Raw genomic sequence first — 26,864 nt, 5'->3', positions numbered from 1 at the left:
TTTCTTTGTCCAGGTTCTTAGTCGAAGTTGAGCGTGAAGACAGAATTTATGCGTTACTGCCTTGTGGGAATAGTGCAGTGGACGAGGCGCCAGAATTACCACCAGAAGTGCAGCGGCTGCTATCAGAATTTTCTGACCTCATGCCAGAAGATTTTTCTCCCGGACTACCACCGATGCGAGACATCCAGCATCAGATTGACCTGATTCCTGGGTCGATTTTGCCGAATAGGCCAGCCTATCGCCTCAGTCCCAAGGAAGCGGAAGAGTTGCAACGGCAAGTGGTAGAGTTGCTGGAGCGGGGCTACATCCGTGAGAGTATGAGTCCATGTGCCGTTCCTGCCCTGTTGGTACCAAAGAAAGATGGTTCATGGCGCATGTGCGTTGATAGCAGAGCCATCAACCGGATCACCGTAAAATACCGGTTCCCAATTCCTCGCTTAGATGATATGTTGGATCAATTAGCCGGTTCTCGGGTCTTCTCCAAAATTGATCTTAAAAACGGCTACCACCAGATTAGAATAAGGCCTGGAGATGAGTGGAAGACGGCGTTCAAGACGCAGCATGGATTGTACGAGTGGTTGGTGATGCCTTTTGGGCTGTCCAATGCACCCAGTACTTTTATGAGGTTCATGCATCAGGTTCTGCGGCCTTTTATGGGGAAGTTCGTCGTGGTGTACTTCGACGATATCCTCATCTATAGTCCCACTTGGACATCACATTTTGAGCACCTCCGTGCTGTTTTCAGTATGTTGAGAACAGAACGCCTCTTCGTTAATCGGAAGAAGTGTTCTTTCTTCACTACTTCGGTAACCTTTCTTGGTTTTGTTGTATCTACTGATGGTGTCCATGCAGATCAATCCAAGATAGATGCCGTTTTGGAGTGGCCCCAGCCAAAGACCCTACACGACGTGAGGAGTTTCCATGGGTTGGCGTCCTTTTACCGCCGATTCATCAGGAATTTCAGCACCTTGATTGCTCCCATCACAGAGTGCCTCAAGGGTCGTGAGTTCCAGTGGTCTGAGGAGGCAGAGATCAGTTTCCAACTGGTCAAGCAGAAGATGACCGAGGCACCAGTTTTGGCACTCCCTGACTTTGAGAAGGTGTTCGAATTAAACTGCGACGCATCTGGAGTTGGCATTGGAGGCGTCCTCAGTCAGGAGGGGCGTCCCATAGCTTTTTTCAGTGAGAAGCTATCAGGATCAAAGAAGAATTACTCCACCTACGACCTGGAGTTTTATGCCATCGTTCAGTCTCTGAAGCATTGGCGTCACTATCTAGTCCACAAGGAGTTTATCCTTATTACCGATCATGAGGCTCTGAAGTACATCAATGGTCAACACAAGCTGAGTAGGCGACACGCCAAGTGGGTGGCATACTTACAGGAATTTACCTTTGCACTAAGGCACCAAGCGGGAAGTCTGAACCGAGTCGCAGATGCCCTGAGTCGTCGTACGATGCTTCTCACCACCATGAGTACTAGAGTCGCAGGGTTTGAAGCTTTCACTGACATGTATGCAGCAGACCCTTCCTTTGGGAAGATCATTCAGGAGGTAACAGATGGTCATCGTTCTGATTTCATTTTGCATAATGGTTATCTGTTTCGTGGGTTACAATTGTGCATTCCAGATTGTTCACTGAGGCAACAGATTATTAGTGAACTTCATAATGAGGGCCACTTTGGGCGGGACAAGACGTTGGCTCTTATCTCTTCTGACTACTATTGGCCCAAGTTGACTAGTGATGTGGCTCACTTTGTGGAGCGTTGTTATGTGTGTCAGAAGTCCAAGGGTGTCCTCACCAATGCGGGCTTGTACACCCCATTACCGGTTCCTGACGCTCCGTGGCTCGATGTCAGCATGGATTTTGTGTTGGGCTTGCCCCGTACCCAACGGGCCTGCGATTCCATTTTGGTTGTGGTTGATAGGTTTTCCAAGATGGCCCATTTCGTAGCTTGCAGGAAGACCATGGATGCTGTTCGGATCGCCCATCTCTACTTTAGGGAGATTGTGCGTCTTCATGGTGTCCCTCGATCCATCACTTCAGATCGGGATACCAAATTTATTAGTAGTTTTTGGAGGAGCTTATGGGGAAAACTGGGGACAAAGTTGAACTTCAGTAGTGCCTACCACCCCCAGACAGATGACCAGACAGAAGTGGTGAATCGGAGTTTGGGCAACCTCTTGCGGTGTTTGGCAGGGACTAAGCCAAAGCAGTGGGATTTGGCCCTACCTCAGGCAGAGTTTGCCTACAACAGGTCGAGGAGCAGGACCACAGGGATGAGCCCATTCGAGATTGTCTATGGTCAGAATCCATCCGGAGTATTGGACTTGGCTCCTGTTCCACGTGTCGGTCGCTTGAATCCTAAGGCAGATGAGCTGGCCGACCATCTTCGGGGCATCCATGAGCAGGTAAAACTGGCCATTCAGGAGAGCAATGACAAGTACAAGGCTCGAGCGGACCGCCATCGTCGTCAGGTACTTTTTGATGTTGGTGATTTTGTTTGGGCAGTGTTAACTCGTGATCGGTTCCCTGTTGGCGAGTATAATAAGCTTAAGGAGCGGAAGATCGGGCCCTGTGAAATATTGCAGAAGATCAATGACAACGCCTACCGGTTGCGTCTCCCCAGTCATTTGAAGACCTCTGATGTCTTTAATGTGAAGCACTTAAGTCCTTATTTTGCGGATTCTTATGATATTGCTGTGAACTCGAGGACGAGTTCTTTCCAACCCGGGGTGACTGATGCAGGAGGGTCCGAGTCTGATGACGCTGAGTTGTCAGATTGCACAATAAAGGCGCTGAATTACTTGGAGCAGGCGGATCAGCGCAAAATTAGCAAGAAATCGTAATCTGACCTAATTGGGGCAATTTTCGAGTGCGCCACAGTAATTTGGCCATAACTTTGGCTACGTGTATCCGTTTCGCGCATATGACCCCAATTCGGAAAGCTCTCTTCGGCACGCACGTCGTGGCCACCGAGCTTTGCTCGGTGCGCCTCGTTTCGAGCCCCAAAATTCGCTGTTTTCCTTGTCAAAACCTTAATTTTAGATATTTTTTGCCATTTATGGTAACTTTTCGCTTATTGTTTTGGAGGTGTTTCTGAGCCCGATTTGGACCAGATTTTCGATAGAATAATTATTTTATTATGTATTTCGTTTATTTAGGGTTTTCGGGATTTTGCTATTTTTGGCAAAAATTCTCCTAAACCTAATTTTCAGCTATTTAAGCCCGGCTTGTGGGTGTTTTTTCGACAGTTCATTATTATTGATCAATTATCAAATTTCAGAGTTTTTATCTCTGTTTTGGGGTGAATTTCTTGTTTCTTCCTTGCAAATTACTTACTGATTAGCCTACAGAATAATCGCTATTCTGTTCCGGCGTCACTTTCAGGGCAGCATCCCATGGAGATGGACCTAAAGATCGATCAATACCCTTTTTTATGTGGTTAACAGCCATTGCAGTCTTTTTCATTTTTTTTTTCTTTTCTTTTTTTTAATGTCCATACAAGAGGGGGAAAAAGATTCGAACTAGTAACCTCCGTTTCGTGAGGCGTGGTCCCCGGCCGATTGAACTACTCCTTAGGAGACAACCATTGCAATCTCTAGGTAACGGCCAATGGCATGAAATTATGAATCACTCATTTCGGGTTAAATCCCACCTACCCACCCTTTCTTTCATTTTTGTGGGGTTTTTTTTTAAAAAAAAAAATTATTTGAAGGCAATATTTGACATTATCCAGCAATTTCAAAGCACTTACCTAAATCCTATACTCTATTTTAGCTATTTACTTTTAACATTCCATTTAAATATGAGAAATATTTGGTTTTTATCTTTTACATAACTCTTGTCCATCTCTATACAAGAAATAGACAAATTCATCATTAAATATCAATGATACATTTACAGAAGAAATTGGTAAAAGATGGGCAAGAGATGGATGTGTAATATACATCTCTTTTTAAATATTTATTCTTTTTCAAATCACCTACATTCTAAAATCATTTATATGTCTTCTCAAGAGTCAACTTTTTCTTTTTATAAATCATTTGTATGTCTTCTCAAGAGTCAACTTTTTCTTTTTATAATTATTTCACGTTTGGTAAGCACCAGAGTAGCTTACCAATTTTTTGGTTAAAGTAATTAGCTGAATATAGCTACATTTTTATCCAAATTTACACTTTAATTAGCCAAAATAACATTTGACTAGTCGAGTGTAAATTTAGGAGCCCTACAGGCTACCGTAGCAAGGCACATACCTATCTTAATGGTTGGGGGTTCCTTGGCAATCCAAGAAAATCTTAATATCCTTATAAAAGTATTTCAGTAATGACTTTTTCACTCCCTAGATGGAAGATGAGTTTTAAGCAGATCATTTAGTAGTTTATATTGAGAAAGAAATTGCTAAAGATTTTACTACAAAAATGATATATAATGGATAATGAGAAAGAAATTGCTAAAAATTTCACTACAAATATGAGAATATATGAATTTTATTCGATAAATAACAATCGTCAAGCATAATTCGAATGAGATGTCAAGCTTTTTTTTTTTTTTTTTTTTTTTGTGTACACGTCTCTAGCAAACTAGCAAACTTTTATATTTAATTTGAGAGGAAGTTTTATACACATGTAATTTTTATATACAATTATAACTTATAATTAAATATGAAACTAAGTTTAAAAGTTGTATGTTTTTATTTTACATAAACGTCCGTATCCACACATAAATGAAATATATATATAGATGTAAAAGTTCAGACCAAAAATTTGTGGCTCTGCCCTGGCAGCAGCCAAATAGGACTGGATGAGAGTCAAATATATGTGTTTTTCTTTTTATTAATTAGTAGTGTCGTCGGACATACACAATAGTCCGTGTCTCTTAAATGGGAAGGGTCCCTTAATATAAGTAACATCAATTAAATAATTTAGTAGATGAGATGATGGCAACACTTCTTCCTTATATTTTTGCTATAATTTATTGTACTCATCTTGCTTTTGTGCATGGAAGCACAAGCATTCCTGATGATGAAGGTGAAAAAGCCAATTTTTTTTTTCTTTTTTTTCTTTTTTTTCTCGTCTCTATTTTATATATACAAGTGTCTATAAAATTTTTGAAGCATGGATATAAGATTATATATCTCGAATCTAATCCGTTCGATCCATTTAATTAAACAGGTCAAATTATTCAATTTTAACTCCTAATTTTATATTGGCTTCATATCGAGTTTATGGGTCATGTGTCAAAAAAATTTAACCCTAGATTTAGGTGTATTAAGTTTTGAGTTTTAAGTGATTATTTATTTATTTATTTATTTATTTTTAAACTACTCTATGCATGTACTCTATATATCTTCTTTTAGAATGAAAATTCCTCCTAGCTGTTTCAGCCTATAAATTAAATCTTAGTTTCGTGTGATTAACTTATTTTATTATGTTATTTTATGTTTCTTTACATGCACCAAGAAACGACACGTCAAATTAAACTGGCAAAGTTGAACAACTTTGTACTTTGTGTGATATCAATAGATAATGCAGCGGTGGATTTCATTGACACAGTTGTTAACATTTTATTTCCTTGTCTTTATTTTGACCTTTCAATTGTTTGTGATGCAAATTGATCATATGCATGATGGGATTCCTTTTCATATATATATATATATATATATATATGGAGCACAAATCTCACTATACTGTTTATTTTATATCGGGTTTACGAGTCATGTCAAAAAATTTTAACCCTAGATTTAGGTGTCTTAAGGTTTTGAGCCTTTTTTTTTTTTTTTTTTTTTTTTTATTATTTTTTTTTTTTTTATAACTATTCTATATATGTACTCTATCTTTTTTAGAATGAAAATTTCTCCTAGCCATTTCAGCTTATGAATTAAATTTTTAGTTCAGTGTAATTAACTTATTTTATTATGTTATTTTCTGTTTCTTTTCATTCACCAAGAAACGACAGGTCAAATTAACAGGCAAAGTTGAACAACTTTGTACTTTGTGTGACATCAACAGATAATGCAGGAGGCGATTTCATTGAAACAGTTGTTAGCATTTTATTTCCTTATCTTTATTTTGCTTTCTCAGGGGACCTTTCAATGGGGACCTTTCAATTGTTTGTGATGCAAATTGACATACATGCATGTGATGGGATTCCTTCTATGATATTTCTATTTGTGCCCACCTGCATGCAGAGGACGCGCTAGAAATTAAGGTAAACAAACAAGTCTTTTGATTGTTTGGTTGGACATTCTATGATGTTTCTATATGTACGTGTCAATTGTTATATATATATATATATATATATATATATATATCGGATGAATCAAAGCTTTTATAACCAAACACAAAACAATTATAAAACTTTGATGGAATTGTGAAACGTTTGATTAAATCGCTCTCTTTGTCTCTTTCTTCTTGGTAGTAAAATCTAAAAAATATATTTTAAAAATAAAACCTAAAAGAAAAATTATCTTCTTCTTCTTCAACCTCTTGAAGTCTCCCCTCCAATGGCGGATCGAGGTCCATTTGTAGACCAAAATCGTTCCAAACCCCAGAAACCATCAACCACAACTGTATAATTCCAACTAAAAATTTGTTCCAAAGAAGAAATTGTTTTTCAGATGGGTAATCTTCAAAACCTTATTGAATTTCGACATGACATGGTCAGTGAAACCATAGAGAGAGACCCATGCCATGAGAGAGAAAGGGAGAGGGGTTGAAGTTAACGGTGGCGGAACCGGTGGTGATAGCGTTGTCTGAGATGGGTGATGGCTGTGAGGTTTTTTTTTTTTTTTTTTTTTTTTTTTTTTTTTTCAGACCAAAAGAGTAAAAAAGAGATTAGATCTAGTGTTTTGCCGACACTTGCTTTTCTTATTCTAGACTGATGTGACAATCTATTATTGGTGAGTATAAAACCCTTATTTTCTGCCATAATCGGATAGAAGAGAGCTCTCATAACTTTTATGTACAATTATAACTTATAACTTAGTATAAAATTAAATTTAATATTTACCTGTTTTATTTTACATAAGTGCGCATGCGCACACATAGATAGACTATATATACAATATACATACATATATTTTGTGTAAAACAGTGATGGTAGGAGATTACAATAATATATAGGTTCAGATCGACCCATGCACACAAAAAATCTCAACCTGACAGCAGCCACATAGGACTCGCACTGCATGTCTTAAATAGACAAGAAAAGAGTCAAATCTAAGTGTTTTTTCTCCTTAGTAGTGTCGGATTTATACTAATGAACGATGGGACATACTGAAGCATCAGTACTCCGTAGCTCATAAATGTTAAGGGTCCCGACTCCCTTAAGTAACATCAATGAAATAATTCAGCAATGATATATACATATCACATTTTCTGTGCATCTTTGCAAACAGATCGAGTTTGTGGAATACCCGGCCTTGGCAGTAGAGGAGATGATGGCAAGATTTCTTCCTTATATTTGCTTTATTATACTCATCTCGCTTATTTGCATCGAAGCCCAAGTAGGCCGTCTAGGGCCTACTCCTGATGATGAAGGTGAGGAGCTCTTTCTTCTTCTTTCTATATATATGTAAAATTTTCGATCATTTCAGGTTGGTGGGAATGAAAATCTAAACATTTAAATCCTCAGCCTAACGAATTAAGCTTTTATATATATATATATATATATATATTAGCTTTTAGTGGCAGCATGCCATTTATCTATCGTTATATTAAGATGAAAAAGTTGTTATGAATTTGGGTATTATAATTTATTGTAATCTATTTAAAAACTCTTGTGTGTTAATAAAATTATCAAAAAAAATTTATCTCCAAATTCTCTCTTAATTAACCTACGTACCCAAATTATATTCCGGTTGTATTCAACGTCGTTACGAAGGATTATTCACGTGTGATTAAATAGCGTATAGAGTAACAACTGGTCATGCAGTCAAAGGGCAGCAGTTGACTAACTTACATCAACCATTAATTTCATGAAAAAAATATTGTGCGCAGAAAATTTAGATGTCGACCACCACAACCACATGAATGTTTTATGTTTACCGACAAAATTGAGGATGGAGAACCAGACGCGAAAGTTATACCGTATGTGTTGCCAGTAGCAATGAAGCGGAATTTTACGGCGTCGTTTGGCCGTGAATAAAGACATAGAGCTCCTTGCTCCTCCCGTGGCAATATTAATGTGTTTTTTCTTTTTCTTTTTCTTTTTTTTTTTTTTAAAAAAAAATTAGGACATCATTCAATAAATGAGAAAAGGATTAGCGCACTTACGATCAGCTCTTTAAATTTAATTTTCTCTAAATTTTTAACAAAACACAAAAAAAAATTAAAGCTAAGAGTTAAAATTAACAAACTCTTTGTCAAAAATTAAATTTAAGAGAAATGCTACCTTATTCGCCACCATCCTACGGCCTTCCCTCCCAGTCCTATGATTTTTTTTTTTAATCCCAAATGTGTTTTGCCTGTCCCTCTCTCTCCCTCTCACTCTCTCTAGCTCTCTCTCTTTGTTCATTATGATTTATCTAAAATCTTTTAAGCTTAATTGGTTCCATTAATTAAACATTATGCATATTGAGATCGATTAATGTTTTTGTCTTTTTTATTTGCTCCCTCCATTCCGATCTGCAAGCCAATGTACTACATGTTTAATGTTTTGATTCATGCCATTATTTACATGAGTTGTATCTTGTTTCCCATGCATGTGCGCTTTCGAACTCTTGATAGATTCTGTAAAAATTTTACTCTTTTTCTTCTTCTTCTTCTTCTTTTTTCTTTTTCTTTTTCTTTTTCTTTTTTTATTTTTTATTTTTTTTTATTTTTTTAATGTAAACTTGAACAATTTTAAGAATGGTTCCATTTTTGTGTAAATTAAAGCTGAATAATTGCCTATTTGCCTTCTTTACTTTACTTTACTTTTTTTTTTTTTTTTTCTTCCTTTTTTGGGTTAAGAATCCTAGGCAAATGAATTGCTAAAAATAAAAGTCAATCATGAGCAACTAAATGATTCCGTCAAGAGAAGGACAGCCGGCCGGAGAGAGAGAAAGAGAGCTAGGCGCCTAGGCAAAATGCGTTGGGAGGGGAAATGAAAACCCTCCCAATGCGTTTGGGATTCAAAAGAAAAATAAAATAAAATAAAAATGCCATGTAGGTCGGGTGGGATAGCAGTGGGATCATGGTGTATAAGGTAGTATGAGAAATGCTAGAACATCTCCCAGTATTTTTATGGTGTTCTCCTGAAATGGCATAGATGTAATTAAAAAATTACATTTATGTCCTTTTGGATGGCATATATGCAATTTTTTAATAAAAAAAAATTACATCTATGCCATTCCAGGAGAACATCAGGAGAACACAAGGAGATGCTCTAACATTCCTCATGTAGTATTTCTCTAAATTTAACATCTATTAGAATTCTTTTTTTAAATTAATCTAAAGAGCCATAAATTTTTTTTAATATTATTTTTTTTTTTTTGCATTAAATGCTTCAAAATGTTAGGCTTGACTTAAATTTAATGCATTGAATGCTTTTAGTACTTAACTTTATCATTAAAAAATAATATTTATTTAATTAGGACATCATTCAATAAATGAGAAAGAGCATTTACAATCAGCTCTTTCAATTTAAGTGTTCTCTAAATTTTTAACAAAACACACAAAAAATTAAAGCTAAGAGTTAAAAATTAACGAACTCTATGTCAAAAGCTAAATTTAAGAGAAATGCTACCTTATACGCCACCATCCTACTGCCTTCCCACCCGGTTCTACAATTTTTTTTTTTTAATCTCAAATGTGTTTTGCCTGTCTCTCTCTCTCTCTCTCTCTTTCTCTCTTTGTTCATTATGATTTATCTATAATCTTTTAAGCTTGGTTCCATTCATTAATTAAACATTATGCATATTGAGATTAATGTTTTTGTCTTTTTAATTTGCTCCCGGCCTCCATTCCGATCTGCAAGCCAATGTACATGTTTAATGTTTTGATTCATCCCATTATTTACATTAGTTGTATCTTGTTTCCCATGCATGTGAGCTTTCGAACTCTTGATAGATTGTGTAAAATTTTTTATTTTTAACTTTTATTTTTGATTTTTGATTTTTTTTTTTTTTTTTTTTATGTAAACTTGAACAATTTTAAGAATGGTTCCATTTTTGTGTAAATTAAAGCGAACAATTGCCTATTTTCCTTCTTTACTTTTTTTTTTTTTTTTTTTTTTTTTTTTTTTTTTTTTTTTTTTTTTCCTTTTTTGGATTAAGAATCCTAGGCAAATGAATTGCTAAAACTAAAAGTCAATCATGAGCAACGAAATAATTCTGTCAAGAGAAGGACGGCCGGCCAGAGAGAGAGAGAGAGCTAGGCAAAACGCGTTGGGAGGGGAAATGAAAACCTCCCAATGCTTTTGGGATTCAAAAGACAAAAAAAAAAAAATGTTAAAATGCCATGTTGGACCGGGTGGGATGGCATTAGGATCATGGTGTATAAGGTAGTCTTTCTCTAAATTTAACATCTATCAGAATTCTCTTTTTAAATCTAAAGAGCCACATATTTATTTAATTTTGTTTTTTGTTTTTTTTTTGTTTTTTTGCATTAAATGCTTCAAAATGTCATGTTTGACTTAAATTCAATGCATTGAATGCTTTTAGTAGTTAGCTTTATCAATTAAAAATAGTATTTATTTAATGTAGCAATCATTTAGAGAGTCTGTTATTTAATAGTTTTAAAAAATGACTAGCTAAATCAACAAAAGTATACTTTTAGAGTTAAATTTAGAAACATTTAAAAGAACTCATTGTGAATGCTCACAAGCAACAAAAATTTCAACAATAATGGGCTCCCAAAAACAAACCCAAACCAAAAAAAGTGTGAATATGTAAATAACAAATAGGAATTGACTGTGTTTATGGCCTCAAATTAATGGGTCATAAATGTCTCGGCAGTCCTATAAACCTTGGGCATAAGCTAAAGAATGGGTTACATAAAGTGATATAGGCACCAAAATAAAAGAGGGTAAGGTCATGATCATTGTGAGACCCTTCAACCCTATCTGACCCCCAATAAAAGGGATGCAAGAAATTAATGTCATGATACTTGAAAGACCCTTCAAACCTACCCAAATGGATAGGAGTATGACCCTCGTAAATGAATCCAATCCTATCCGAACCCTTAAAAGACTCATCAACCTTACCCGAACGTATGCTAGGAAAAAACTACTACTACAAGTCTACAACAACCAAGAGGAGGTTGAAGAGGGGATTGCACTGCATAAATTAGAATAGAATCTGTCGTCAAGTAGTAGCCAACTCCAGATACTTGGTCCTAGGCTCAAAATTGGTTTTATATATATATATATATATATATATATATATATATATATATTGTAATAAAAACGTTGCTTTATATTTTTATATAGATTAATTTATAGAGCATTTTAAGGATGAAAAAAAAAATATCAACGACAAATTTGATGTGGTTGGTGTATTATGCAGTGCAAGCTCTTCGTGAAATAGGTAAACAAGTGGGGAAAAACGATTGGAATTTCAGCGTAGATCCATGCACTAGTAATGACTCAAGCTGGAAAACACCAAAATCGGATTTGAGGCCATTGTACAACAATTCTCTAATCTGCAATTGCTCCTTCCCTGATGGCGTATGTCACGTGGTTAAACTGTACGTACCCTTCATTTCCTAACTGAAGTTGTGAACAGATCAAGTTTTTATTCAACCAAAAGCAGAAAAAGTACTTAAATTTGACTTACAAAGTCGCTGATTTCACCTTTCAATAGTAGAGAGTGAGGTCACCGGTGGATTTTGCCATTCTCTGTTCAGAAATATATGGGGGGAAGATGATCCCTCATTCCTTCTCCTAGTACATTATGGATTAATGCAAGTGTGATTATTCTTGTTACAGATTTCTTAAAGGGCAGGATCTCGATGGTGTGCTTCCACCTTCCCTGGCGAAGCTACAATACCTGAATACGACGTAATTAAGAAGAGTCGCCAACTATTTGTTTTATTTACTATTACATGAAAACATAGAGTTGTTGTAAAGACATGGCTATCGCTTTTTCTAGGTCGTTACAAAATTCATTTGAGCTTCTAATCTAACAGCCCGCTTTCCTCTTGCTTGTAGTGACCTCAATCGAAACTACCTCACTGGTACAATACCACCCGGATGGGCTTCTATAAAGTTGGAATTTCTGTAAGTTACTACTGATTTCATGTCTAAGGTTAGCCACTGAATGCACTTTCTTATTGAATTAAGCTGATTCACTGCAGGTCCATTAGCGTAAACAAGTTATCTGGACCAATCCCACACCACCTGGGAAACTTTACCACTCTTATATACATGTATGCTCATATTGCATCTTCTTGCTCACCCTTTTTTAAATTTTAATCTAGTAGAATGCCTCATAGTTTCATTTGCTTTATCCGAGCTTTAATATTGACGAAGACTATTTTCAGGAGCATAGAGAACAATCTGTTTTCTGGAATTATTCCCCCTGAGCTTGGGAATTTGGTTAATTTGCTGAATCTGTCGGTGTTTCTTTTTTAATCCTTCTATTCATTTTCAAATCAGATTTGATGATTCTATTTTTAATTATCAATGATTTTTTTATTCAACTGACACTAAGTTGAACTGGTCTGAGCTGAGCATCCGATTTGATGACTGCAGTACTCTTAGCCATAACAATCTCACTGGAGAGTTGCCAATAGCTCTCACTAATCTAACCAAATTACAGGAACTGTAAGTGGTTGCAACCCCATTTCTATAGTACTTAAAAGTAATTTTAGATGTTTACTTGAAAAGCTTATAGTTTCTATGTTATTCAGTCTTGTTTCCAATTTGGCTGTATGCAGTAGGATTAGCAGTAACAACTTCACTGGAAGAATACCTGACTTTTTTCAAAGTTGGAAAGACCTTGAGAAATTGTATGCGATCTATTTTTTATTTTTATTTTCCTATAATGTTAAAATCTCTTCTAGTAGAGTGTTCCGGTTTAATCTAACCAATTAGAATTGTGTTTTTAACAGAGAGATTCAAGCTAGTGGTCTCGAGGGGCCCATTCCCCGTAGCATTTCAGTCCTGAGTAATTTAACCGAGCTGTAAGTTCTTCCTTCGAAGTACTCTTGGGTTGCATAATCTCTCTCGTATCTTCATGTGATACTAAAATTAACAGGAAGTGTTGCTTAAGACACTAACAGTTATTAATAATGCAATTTAGTGCAGAAGGATTAGTGACTTACTTGGTGAGGGTTCTAAATTTCCAAACTTAAGCAAAATGATAGGCATGAAAAGATTGTAAGTTATTCTTTTTCTGTAAAATTTCAACAACTCAAATGATATAAGTTTATAACAATTTTGCTTAGATGATGGCGGTTGACATTGCAGGATGTTGACGAGCTGCAATCTCTCCGGACAAATCCCCCAATATATATCAAAAATGACAGCACTACAAATTCTGTAGTTCTTCTTTCCTTTCTGTTTTCCTTGCTTTTTTGGTTTTTTGTTTCATTGAGAACATTATACTGTACATACATTGTAACGACTCACCCCCAATGACACAATATTGTCCGCTTTTGACTCCCCAAACCAGACTTCCCAGGAGGTCACCCATCCTGGGATTGCTCTCGCATAAGCACGCTTAACTGCGGAGTTCTGATAGGTTCATGACCATCACGGCTTTAAAACGAGTTGTGTCATAAAGGGTGCATTTATACATATAAGCACATCCTCATTCCCAGACGATGTGGGACGTCACAATCACCCCCTCTTTGGACCCAGCGTCCCCGCTGGCGTCCCTCATTGGGCTTGTGCACGCTCCCACCATCTCAGGTTGGGCAATGGCTCTGATACCATTTGTAACGACCCACCCCCAATGACACAATATTGTCCGCTTTTGACTCCCCAAACCAGACATCCCAGGAGGTCACCCATCCTGGGATTGCTCTCGCATAAGCACGCTTAACTGCGGAGTTCTGATAGGTTCATAACTATCACGGCTTTAAAACGTGTTGTATCATAAATGGTGCATTTATACATATAAGCACATCCTCATTCCCAGGCGATGTGGGACGTCACATACATATAGGTGTAAAGTTTTCTTTTTTCCTTTTTGTTTTTGGGTAGCACAAGTAGATATTGGCATATTAAAATTTATGGACTATGGGTTTTTATGGTACTCTATTCTTAAAGCTAACAGTGTATAACTATTTCAATAAATATTTTGTTCATTCTTTTCTAGAATTCAGATCATCTGCTGAAATCATCAAACCGAGGTGTAGTTTTTGAGTAGGATTCGTTTGAAAAAAGGAGTGGGAAACACCGTTCATCTAATGAATATGTAATAATTAATTATCTGCTTTCATCCTTAATTTAGCCTTTGAAAAACAATGATGATTGCTTCTAATCTTTACAGCCTACACCTTTTAGAAAGCAGCTATCTAAGGTTGTCAACCGATACTCATTGTAGGCATGGCATTGGCAGCCATGATCCACCCCCTCCTACTCCTTTAGTCCATTGTGGCAGCTTCCGTAAGAAACCTTTGAACAATGCGCGCTTTAGTTAGGCTGTCTAGGGTGCATTGTTTTCATTAGAATGAAAATAATAAAAGTCCTCTTTTAAGCTGCATCTTCACTGTTATATGGACATTCAAGTCTCTCTTTCAATTTTTTTTCTTCCTGGACATTCATGTCTCATTTTATAATCCTTCTTTTATGTTATTATAATCCTTCTTCATCGTTATATCCATGCAGAGATCTCAGCTTCAATAGATTGGAAGGAAATGTTCCAGATTTTGAAGGTCTATCACAATTGGAATACATGTAAAGTGTGGAATCAAAGCCCAAAATCTAGCTCTATTGCGGAGAAGCTCAAATAAACAATTAAAAAGATTATATTGCTTATGGTTACCATATACACATATGCATATACATTTATATAAGTGTGTGTACACACACACACATTTTATCAGAGTATATTTTACATTCGAATATTTCTCCCTCAGTAATTATATAAATAAGTGTTTAACCAGAGCGTGATTATATATGTTGCTATTTAAACAGGTTTTTTACAAGCAACTTGCTCAATGGACCTATTCCAATGTGGATCATAAAGCGAGATATTGGCAAGTATATAATTCATCCTGAACTCTATTTGAAAGCATGACATGCTTCTTTTTCTGTACCTTTTTTTAGTTTCCTGCAGATATATAATCTTTACAGACATCACAATGTTCAAATATACATTACTTTGGACATTGATTCATCTCTAGAACCCTTTATGGTCATTGGGGGATCTCCTTCAATCATATTGAATGGGTGAATTCAACCGATTTTGCTTCCAGCATAGATTTGCTTCTTGCACCATGTGACTCCAGTAAAAAAGAGCGGAGGGAACTTTCTTTTTTCCATTGTTATGTTGGATCTCAGTTATTAGGAAACTCCGTGTTGACAATTAATTTTGAGTTGCTTCCGGAAGTTTGGTGGTCTTAGCTTGAGTTGACACAGTCAGATGTTATCTGTCTTGGTGTTTCTGGAATATTGAAATGAACTCCTTTTACATTTATCGTTAGTTTATCCAAACCTTTTCAAATATACCTTTTCTTTTCTTATGGATTTATAATGAGTTATTTACGAAAATACGTTTTTCTGCAGACATATGGATCTTTCTTACAATAACTTTTCAAACAGTTCTGCGCCACTTGCTTGTCGAGAAAACCTGTAAGATCTTTTCTTATCCTTTTTAATCTTAATTTGAGTTTACTTAAGGTTTGCATACTTACCCTCTTCACAAGCTTTTAGTTTTACAAAACTAACTAGGTTCTCATTTTATCAGGAATTTGTTTCGGAGCTTCTCTGGACAGGACAACTTGTAAGCTTCTAACTTGTAAACTTATAAGAAGAACCAATGTTTTTTCGGATCCGGCTTACATCCTGTAGAAAAATAATAGGACATCTCCTAATCTCCTGTTATTTTAAATCTACAGCCAACATTAATGGAAACTTCATTTTTAATGATATATATTATTGTGATTTAGTTTCTCTCAAACTTGTTCTATTTGACCCGTTGTTTTGCTGAAAATGGTCAAGACGAATTTGCAGAAAGAAAGTGGAAGTGGGTGAAGAAGGAAGAGGAAGACATGCAAACGGTGTTTAGAAAACTTCTGTTAGTTCATTTAAAGCTATGTCGTTTGGGCTAAAAATGGGGAAGTTTTAATCTTAGCCGTAGATTTAATTTATACAGGATGTAAACCCGATCCATTTTTTTGTGTTATTTTTGTTTTTAATTCTAATTTTTCTAATTAAGTTCACACTTCTTTCTTGTACGACGCTAATCAAGAACATTTGACGGCGAATGCCAAACTTTTCCATGCTCAAAAGGTAGCTATATGACCTCATTCAAATTATGAGGTACTGTATGCTTTAATTATATTTTCAGGCGTTCCTTTGATATTTTCTTTCATAAATGAAAGGAAACCACGGTAAAATATTTCTTCTTTTCAATATTGGCGAGTAAATGAAACAAGACAAAGTTAATACATAATTTCCTTTTTGCTCTATAATGTTTGCTTATATCTCATTTAATTAAAAATATGTTGTTTTTGTTTCTGGGTAGATCGGTACTCATTGCATATAAATTGTGGTGGAAGTGAAACCACTATTGGAGACATAGTTTACGAAGCGGATCAAAAGCAAGCAGGTCCAGCAAAATTTGTTTCTAACACTGCTTGGGGATTCAGTAGCAGCGGAATTTTTTGGGATATCAGCAACAAAGCTGCAAATCAATACATAGCGAATAATGCGTCAATACTAAGCATGAATGACTCTGGAATATTCACGAGTGCACGGCTCTCTCCTCTATCTCTGACATATTATGCAAGTTGCTTGGCAAATGGAAATTATACTGTGAAACTATTCTTTGCAGAGATAGTATTAAGAGACAACAGATCTTTTTATAGTCTTGGAAAACGGATATTTGATATTTATATACAGGTATGATGTCATATTTGCTTCGCTTTATACGTAGAACACAATTTTTATTGATTTAATTTGTTACAGGAAAAATTGGTGAGGAAGGATTTTGATATTGAACATGAAGCACAAGGTGTTGATAAACCCGTTGTAAGGGAATTTAAAGCAGTTGTTGTGAAGAATAAAGTTTTACAAATCCGCTTTCATTGGGCTGGGAAAGGGACAACAGCTGTCCCATATGGTGGATCATATGGTCCTCTCATCTCAGCTATCTCTGTTAAATCTGGTAGACATTTCTTGGAGTATGAGAATATTTTTACTATCCAACTTCTTCCATACTTATTAGATTGATGAGAAATAGTTGAAGTAGAACTATGATTATTTGCTGTAAAAGGTATACCCAAAACAAGATTAAACTGCAACTAGATGGAAGAAATAAAATTTTTTATAATCTTCTTTATACTCTTACTCTGGTATTCGTGTGCTTGAACCATCCATTCATATCTTGTTTTAGATTGGTCCACCTATGTCTACCTATATATATGATACTACTTGAATTCCAGGGTGCAACTTTATAATCAGTTTCCTTAACTATTTTTCTCTTCCGCAGATTTCAGTCCCCCTTATGATTACAGGAAGATATTCATTGTTGTTGGAGCTGTAGTATCAGCGCTATTGCTCATTTTTATGATTTTAGGTATTCGAATTTGGAAAATCAATAGAGGCAAGATAACAAGGGAAAAAGGTAATCACCAGGCGCTCATTTTGGTGTAGAAATTAGATAGGATAATTTATATCTTCTCCAACTATTCACGAAGTTGAAACAATGTATAGCAATTTCCCAAGGGCCTTATATACTATTGCAGTCTACGTGTTATATTATTTAACATTTTTCCCTTGATGAAAAATCAACAATCCAAAATACACCATGAAAGCAATTATACTGTTGCTGGATTGCAGAGCATAAGAATCTGTCTTCATGATAGCTTTCTTGGGCTTTTTCGGTACTGCTACTGGAGTCAGTTAGTTTCAACCATAATCATACAGAAATATGAGAGTGTTGTTTTTTCATAAAATCTAAATGAAGGCATATTTACATGAGAAATGGATGACTTGAGGTCTCTGAGTAGAGTAAATGTCTAAGGACCCATATTAAAAAAAAAAAAAAAAAAAAAAACATTGTGAGAGATAAAAGATTATGGATTTCAATTAACTCTCTTTTTGAAATGTCATCTAAATGATCTTACCATTATTGTTGAAAAGAACAAAAGGTAAATCTCTTGGTAATAGCTAGCTACCAATGGAGTTCCTCTCTTTTTAATTGTTTTTTTGATTCCCAATACACCTGTGATTGGAAAACAAAAATGAAACCCTAAATCTTGTAAAAACTTGGGGTTTATGTGGCTGACGAATTGCAGTATGATACTTTCTCACTGCCTTTGTTTGGTCACATTCTATCTGACATCTTCTAAGTAGTCAATAGACACAACAATACTAATTAAAAAATTAATCATATCATTTATAAGATGTAATGTGACATCTTAGCCTCACATTTTCATTCATTTTGGCAGAGCTGAGAGGATTAGATCTGCAAACTGGTTTTTTCACCTATAGGCAAATCAAAGCAGCCACTAACAACTTTGATGCTGCAAATAAGATTGGGGAAGGTGGTTTTGGATCTGTATACAAGGTATCCCACAACGTCATCTTCCTTCAATTTTAGGATATTTATTTTCTTTTCTTATTTATCCATGACACCTAGAGGCATCTAATTAGATAATGAATACACACCTGAAGATGTATATTTTTCTATTTCTGATGCAGGGTATACTATTAGATGGTACTATAATTGCAGTTAAGAAACTTTCTTCAAAATCAAATCAAGGAAATCGTGAATTTGTGAACGAAATAGGAATGATATCTGCTTTACAACACCCAAATCTTGTTAGATTGTATGGATGCTGTGTTGAAGGAAATCAACTATTCTTGGTATATGAATACATGGAAAACAATAGCCTGGCACGTGCTTTGTTTGGTAAGCCTGAGGTTTTCACTTTAGTATTTTATGTTGACCGTAGGATGCTTACAAACTTAAAACTGAGAATGGCCTATATTAAGAACTAAGTTGATGAGTTCCCCATTGGACAATCTGCAAAATATGTAGGTCCAGAGGAATACCACTTAAACTTGGACTGGCCTTCAAGGCAGAAAATATGCGTTGGCATAGCAAGAGGTTTGGCTTTCTTGCACGAGGAATCAACACTAAGAATTGTTCATAGAGACATCAAAACTTCCAATGTGCTATTGGATAGGGACCTTAACCCAAAGATTTCTGACTTTGGTTTGGCCAAGCTTGATGAAGAGGAAAACACCCACATCAGCACACGAGTCGCTGGAACAATGTGAGCTATCTTTTTTCTCTTTTCTTCAATATGGAGTCTTTTTGTGATTCTATTCTTCTGTTTCATTTGCCTCCCAAGTTATTGACCAAGAGAGAAAAAGGAACAAATATTGATTGATCTTTATGTCTCTGTGAGATGCTGCCCTCAAAGTGAACCTCAACATGGAAGCATTCAAAGTCTCTGCATATCAGAAAAATTTGCATATGGAATATGATATTGACGTCCTGGATTAAGTGTTTGTTAGGATTTTTATATGTCAGCTGTTGGCGTTTACAACACAACCATGCTTACAAATAAATTCAAAGCTAGATTAATTATCAACCAGTTTTCAAGCGCTGAAAATGTCTAAACATGAAACGTACTATCAATTTGTTGTAGTTATTGCATGCCCCAATACTCAATGCATTAAAGAATCAGTTCAATTTCCTGGTAAAATAAAATTGCAGGGAGCAGAAAAGCAAAAAAAAAAAAAAAGGCAAAAAATATGTTTATTCAACCTCTAAAATAAATGCTACCCCTAAACAATGACTCCCTTTAAAATTAAGAAATAAACAATACAGAGAAATTTATGCTCAATTATTCTATGATCCTTCACTTTCAAAACCAATATTTCTAGAGGGAAAAAAGACCACACCCTGTTGAACTTGAGCTCAATGACCAAACAAATTGCGTGGCTAAAGTTATATTACATCAGTTCTTCACTTGCAATGTGCAAAGGTAATGACATATTCGTCTTCCCCATTGACAAAAATTTAAATTACCACTCAACCCTAGTAGCCTACTGATTGCATAATTGCATTCTGAATGCAAATGAAATATGATTTGGTACCTAAGTTTCTCTTGATTCTTAAGTACTTTGTTGGATATGAAAGATCAGATCTTTATACAAGTGATCTTTGTGTGTGTGTGTGTGTGTGTGTGTGTTTTTTTTTTCCTGATAATTCATACTAGTGATATAAGTCATAATATAATCTTCATTTGCAGAGGATATATGGCACCCGAATATGCATTATGGGGTTATTTAACATATAAAGCAGATGTCTATGCTTTTGGGATTGTTGCTCTGGAAATTGTTACTGGGAAGAGCATCATGAAATATCGATCAGAAGAGAATTGTGTATGCCTTCTAGATTGGGTAAGATTGATCTTTTTATTTTGACATATGCTACTATAATTAACGTTTAGAGGCCTGGCTGCTTCTATTAATAACCGAATGGTTTAGGTAAAAACAGAGAAAACAGAGAAATTTGAGAATGGGAATGAAATCTGTAACTTGTATTGAATAATTATCAAGTATTCCTTTTATACAACTTGCAGAAACTTGAATACTAAGCTACGTTGCAATTAACCACACTGATTAACATCTAACTAACTACAGTTAATACAACATCTAATTAACTACAGTTAATACAACATGTGATGAAAATCAATAGAGCATGTGCTCTCTTTAGGTGACAGCCTGGATATCACATTGTTAATCTGTGTCCTTCTTGCTACAACATTCTGCAGTGGACATGTTGCATGTATCTGGTTGTGTGAGATGTTGATACTCCCCCTCAAGATGAAAAATATCTAAGATATTCATCTTGGACAGTAGATTATGAAACAAAGCACAACCGAGAGGTTTAGTGAAGATGTCTGCCAATTGTAAATGAGATTTAACATGAAGAGTTCGAATAAGACCAAGTTGAATCTTTTCCCGAACAAAATGGCAGTCAAGCTCAATATGCTTGGTTCTCTCGTGAAAAACCGGGTTAGCAGCAATATGTAAAGCTGTTGTACTGTCACAGAAAAGGAGAGCAGATTGTGGATGTGAAATGTGAAAATCCTTGAGAAGGGAGAACAGCCATATCAACTCACAACAGGTAGAAGCCATGGCCCTACACTCGGATTCAGCAGAGGACCGGGAGACTGTCTGCTGCTTCTTGGACTTCCAAGAGATTAAGGACTCTCCAAGAAAAACACAATAACCGGTTACTGATATATCTCAGCAATCTATGAGCAGCATCTAAATGTGGTTGCCGAGGTTCCTGCATAAATTGGCTAAGATGTTGGACAGCAAATGTTAAATCAGGACGGGTAATAGTGAGATAGATCAACCTTCCTACAAGGCGTCTATAGCTAGAAGGATTTTCCAAAAGAACACCATCCTTGTTGGAAAGTTTAAGATTCTGTTCCATAGGGAACTTGGCAGGTTTGCAAGCCAATAGTCCAGCATCTTCAAGTATTTTTAGAGCATATTTGCGTTGACAAATAGAAATACCTTGAGCAGACCGAGCCACTTCTAACCTCAAAAAATATTTGAGAGAACCCAAGTCCTTGAGTTTGAATTTCTGATCAAGAAATATTGTCAAATCAGAAATTGCTGCAGGATCATTACTGGCTAGTATTATCTCATCAACATAAACTAGAAGAGCAATAAAAGAAGATCCTTGAATGCGAGTAAATAGAGAATAGTCAGCTTTAGACTGAGTAAAACCGTGATTGAGCAGAGTAGTAGAAAATTTAGAGAACCATTGTCTAGAAGCCTGCTTCAATCCATAGAGAGATTTAATTAGCTTACATACTTGAGACTCCCCCTTGGCAGCAAAACCCGGAGGTGGAGTCATATAAACCTCTTCATCCAATTCCCCATGCAAAAAAGCATTATTAACATCTAATTGGTGAAGAGTCCAATTTTTAGCTGCAGCAAGAGCTAATAGACACCGAACAGTAGTAAGCTTAGCCACGGGTGAGAAAGTTTCATGGTAGTCCAACCCTTCGGACTGAGTGTATCCTTTAGCTACAAGTCGTGCTTTGTAACGTTCTACACTTCCATCAGCCTTGAGCTTCACTTTATAAACCCATTTACACCCAATGGCCCGTTTACCCAGTGGAAGAGAGGTCAAAAACCAAGTGTTATTCTGCTGTAAAGCAGAAATTTCTGCATTCATGGCCTCACGCCAATGTGGAAATTTGACAGCTTGATGAAAAAACTTTGGTTCATAATGAGAAGAAATAGACAAACTAAAATGTTTATGAGAAGGAGATAAACGATCATATGAAAGAACAGAGGATAAGCTATAAGGATTACCTGTATCATTGCCAGCTTTGGTCGTTGGAAACGACTTCAGTGAGTTTGGAAGAGAAGCTAAATGACAATGGTATTGCTGCAAGTACCTAGGAGCATTCTTAGGCCGAGTAGAATGCCTAAGAGGTAAAGAAGTAGGTGGAGGTTGAGAAGAGATGTCAGGAGAAGAAATGGGAACATCATAAGAAGGGACAGGAACATCTGAACAAGATGTATGGTTATCATCAAGTGGAGGCAAAGAAACAAGAGTAGGAGTACAATCAGGAATAAAAGAAGGAAAAGAAGTAGATGGAGAAACTTGGAAGGAAGGAGATGAAGGAAGAATAACTCCCTGAGAATCAGTGTGTATCATTCTTGAAGCATATGGAAATATGTGTTCATGAAAAATCACATTGCGTGAGACAAAAACTGATTTGGTGATTAAGCTAAAAAGCTTGTAACCTTTAGTTCCATGGGGATAGCCAATGAATATGGAAGGAATTGACCGAGAATCAAATTTGGTTCTATCACGAGTAAGGGTAGAAGCGAAAGCTAGACAACCAAAAACTCGAAGATGTGAGTAGTTAGGAGGAATAGAAAATAGAAGCTCAAAGGGAGATTTGTTTGACAGAAGGGGAGAGGGAATGCGGTTGATAATATGAGTGGCAGTCAATACACAATCACCCCAAAAACTCAAAGGAAGATGAGCTTGGAATCTCAAAGCTCGAGCTACATTCAATAGATGTTGATGCTTTCTTTCAACAACTGAGTTTTGTTGAGGAGTCTCTACACAACTTAGTTGATGTAGAGTTCCTTGATGAGAGAAAAAATCATTCATTTGAAATTCAACCCCATTATCAGATCTCAAAGATTTAATTTTGAGGTTAAATTGAGTGTTAACCATAGGAAAGAAAGTTGAACAATTGATCGAGATTGAGATTTATTGTGCATAAGATATATCCAAGTATATCTACTAAAATCATCAACAATGGTCAAAAAGAAATGTGAGCCATTTATTGATTGAACTGAAAAAGGACCCCAAATGTCAACATGTACAAGATCAAAAGGGTTTTTAGAAACAGTGGTACTAACAGGAAAAGGTAAATGTCGTTGTTTGGCCATAGGACAAACATTACAGACTTTATTAGAGTCAACAGAAATAGAAGGAATTAAAGCATGCAACATATTCTGCCGAGAAGTAGACAGATGACCTAATCTATAATGCCATAGATCAGAGGAGGGATTCTTAAGAGAAGCAGCAAGAACCCGAGAATGAGTATTTGCTCTTGGTGCTTGCAACAAGTAAAATAAGCCTCCTCTTTCTTCACCCACTCCAATCGTTTTCCATGTGACCAAATTCTGTATGAAACAGTGATTAGCAATGAAAATGAGACAACATGCAAGATATTTAATCAACTTGCTTGCAGATATGAGATTGAAAGAGAAGGAGGGGACACAAAGTACATTGGTTAGAATTAGGTGTTCTGAAATTTTGATGGTACCTATATGAGTGACACTAACAAGTTCACCATTTGGCAAAGTGACAGAGGTGGAAACAATGGCTGTGATGGTGGTAAAAAAAGAGATGCTATTGACCACATGGTCAGTAGCACCAGTGTCAATAATCCAAGGAGAATCCTTTGGATTATGAAGCTGATTGGTTTTGATAAATTGAGAACGAAAAACAGAGTATTTGGAATGAATAACAGAAGTGAAAGCAAAAATACCTGTCATTTTGGAAAAGAGGTGATCTTGATTTGTAGGTAGCATACCTACTTGATTGGCGGAAGCATGAGAAGATTCAGCTTGAGGCTTGATAAGAGCCAAAAGCTAATGGTATTGTTCTGCAGTGAATGGCAGTTGTGGCAATGGTTGTGAGGAATTATCAGCAATTTCCTCTTGAGAATGCAGCACCGAATAAGCACTTGGTTTATCAGCAAAACCAGTAGAGGATGGCCGCTTTGTGAACTTGAATCCAGGGGGATATCCGTGCAATTTATAGCACTTATCCACGGTATGTCCAGCAATACCGCAATGAGAACAAATCGGTCTCTCTTTTTTATTATAAGACTTGGTAAACTTATTCTGCTGCACTGGCGTAGCCTTACTCATCAAGGCTGCCGTATCATGGGTTAAAGTTCCGAGAAACACTTCTCTTTGGCTTTCTTCTTGGACAACCAAGGAAAACACCTTGTTGATTGAAGGTAGAGGATCAATTAAGAGAATTTGACCTCTGATATTAGAGAAAGAGTCATTGAGACCCATCAAAAACTGAAATATGTATTCTTGATTGTAATTGGCAACAACAGAACTCAAGGCTCCACAAGAACACGATGGAGAGCATGTACAGGTCGGAATTGGCCTGTAATTACTCAATTCATCCCAAAGTGACTTCAGACGGGTGAAATAAGCACTTACCGAGAGATTATCTTGAGCAAGAGCAGAAATGGATTTCTACAATTGGAACAATCTAGGTCCATTCTTCTTGGAAAATCTCTCCTTCAAATCCATCCACATTTCAGAACATGTGTTAATGTATATAACACTTGCAGCAATTTCCTTTGAAAGAGAATTCAAAATCCACGACAAAATCATATCATTACATCGAGTCCAAGCTTCTGCTCCATCTGGATCAGACGGCTTGATCAAAGTTCCATCAACAAACTTGAGTTTATTTTTGGCTCGCAACGCCATGGTCATAGACCTACTCCAGGTATTATAGTTCTCACCAATCAGTGGTTGAGAAACTAAAATTGCACCAGGACTATCGCCATTGTGCAGAAAAAAAGGATTAGAGAAATTGTCAATAAGGGAAGAAGAAGAAGAATCTTGTGAAACAGTCGCCATGGAAGGAATTTCAGAAGAGCTTTGATACCATATTAATAACCGAATGGTTTAGGTAAAAACAGAGAAATTTGAGAATGGGAATGAAATCTGTAACTTGTATTGAATAATTATCAAGTATTCCTTTTATACAACTTGCAGAAACTTGAAGACTAAGCTACGTTGCAATTAACCACACTGATTAACATCTAACTAACTACAGTTAATACAACATCTAATTAACTACAGTTAATACAACATGTGATGAAAATCAATAGAGCATGTGCTCTCTTTAGGTGACAGCCTGGATATCACATTGTTGATCTGTGTCCTTCTTGCTACAACATTCTGCAGTGGACATGTTGCATGTATCTGGTTGTGTGAGATGTTGATAGCTTCTTTGTCCTTTTCCACTCAATTTGGTCATCCTAATATGTTACTCTAGATTCAACCAGCAAAATAAACTAACATGTTGAAATTGTTTGATTCGTTCACTTCACACTTGAGTTCAGCTTATTGACATGTATATTATTTTCTATGCTTATTATAGGATAGATTGGGTAAGATTGATCTTTTTTCTATTCTTATTACAGGCGCTTGTTCTACAACGAAAGGGTAATCTCATGGAGCTGGTGGATCCACAGTTTGGTTCCGAGTTAAACAAGGAGGAAGCTATTAGAATGATCAAAGTAGCTCTCTTGTGCACTAATCCATCGCCAGCACTTAGACCCATCATGTCTGCTGTAGTAAGCATGCTCGAAGGCCAAACCATTGTTGATGAAGTCACCATGGACCCAAGTAAATATGGCGATGAATTGACGTTTAGTGCCTTAAGAGACCAGTTTGAACAACTCCAACCAATAACAAGGAGCACAAGTGGAGCAGAGAGACTTATGCATTCATCAGATATGACTTGGGTTGGATCTTCTTCTACATCTGCCCAGGATCTCTATCGAGTTAATCTTGATACTCAGTAATTTCAGCATACTATTGCCCCCAGTCAATGCAACCAAGTTATTAAAATGATATTGTACGTTACCTATTTTTTATAGGATCGATTGTAATCAGGTTTAATGATAATCAAATAAATCTGATTTGATTACCATACTTATCTATTCATTGATGATCTTATGTATTGTAAGATCATCAAGGAATAAAAACAAAATGTAGTCATTTGGACTTTATCCTGCAGACCTAGGCCATAGATTGAACAACATAAAATTCCTTGTGTCTATTTTATTATTTTGCTTTGTTAGAATATACAAAAAATATATTATATTTTCCGTATATTCAATATTTGGTTAATATTGAAATATTCTCTATTTACTGATTCGTTAAAGCCACTATGCATGAACTTTGCACAAGGCCAAGACTGTAGTCTCAACAAGGATCCGCTGGAGTACTTGGAAGAGAGGAGGATTAATGGCCTTATGAAGAAATACTCGAAGTCATCAGCTTTCCTATCTATCTCTGGCACCGTCACCATATGAAGCCCCGCTGGCTCTGAATGTGCTGTCGTTGCACTAATAGTTGGAGTTTTGGTATTTTTGGCTCTTGATTATATGTTATTATTAAAAATAAACTAAAAAAAAAAATTAAAGAAGAAGAAGAAAGGGAAG

At 36.1% G+C, this 26,864-nt stretch overlaps 1 protein-coding gene across 1 annotated transcript; it reads left to right on the top strand.

The window, feature by feature from the left end:
* Window positions 1–7,402: 7,402 nt before the first annotated feature.
* LOC133868395 (probable LRR receptor-like serine/threonine-protein kinase At1g07650) lies at window positions 7,403–26,456 on the top strand. The gene is made up of 24 exons (XM_062305284.1): window positions 7,403–7,538; window positions 11,486–11,666; window positions 11,908–11,979; window positions 12,130–12,198; window positions 12,276–12,347; window positions 12,462–12,533; window positions 12,673–12,744; window positions 12,858–12,929; window positions 13,032–13,103; window positions 13,228–13,299; window positions 13,390–13,461; window positions 14,755–14,823; window positions 15,064–15,129; window positions 15,655–15,720; window positions 15,836–15,871; window positions 16,340–16,380; window positions 16,616–16,992; window positions 17,059–17,257; window positions 17,582–17,716; window positions 18,543–18,661; window positions 18,796–19,006; window positions 19,136–19,373; window positions 20,358–20,508; window positions 25,839–26,456. Exons 1-24 carry the CDS (start codon window positions 7,436–7,438, stop codon window positions 26,220–26,222), a joined length of 3,021 nt encoding a protein of 1,006 aa, XP_062161268.1. The 5' UTR covers window positions 7,403–7,435; the 3' UTR covers window positions 26,223–26,456.
* The last annotated feature ends 408 nt before the right edge of the window (window positions 26,457–26,864 follow it).

The sequence above is a fragment of the Alnus glutinosa genome, chromosome 5 (genome assembly GCF_958979055.1).
Source record: "Alnus glutinosa chromosome 5, dhAlnGlut1.1, whole genome shotgun sequence".
Classification (NCBI taxonomy): domain Eukaryota; kingdom Viridiplantae; phylum Streptophyta; class Magnoliopsida; order Fagales; family Betulaceae; genus Alnus; species Alnus glutinosa.
The sequence above is the reverse complement of the archived record's forward strand: the minus strand, read 5'-3'. Positions and strand labels throughout refer to the sequence as shown.

Coding starts and splice junctions, on each gene's coding strand:
- LOC133868395 (XM_062305284.1), top strand. CDS start 7,436: ATGATGGCAAGATTTCTTCCTTATATTTGCTTTATTATACTCATCTCG. Junction 13,462..14,754: donor ATGACAGCACTACAAATTCT/GTAGTTCTTCTT, acceptor ATATCCATGCAG/AGATCTCAGCTTCAATAGAT. Junction 19,007..19,135: donor CCTGGCACGTGCTTTGTTTG/GTAAGCCTGAGG, acceptor CAAAATATGTAG/GTCCAGAGGAATACCACTTA.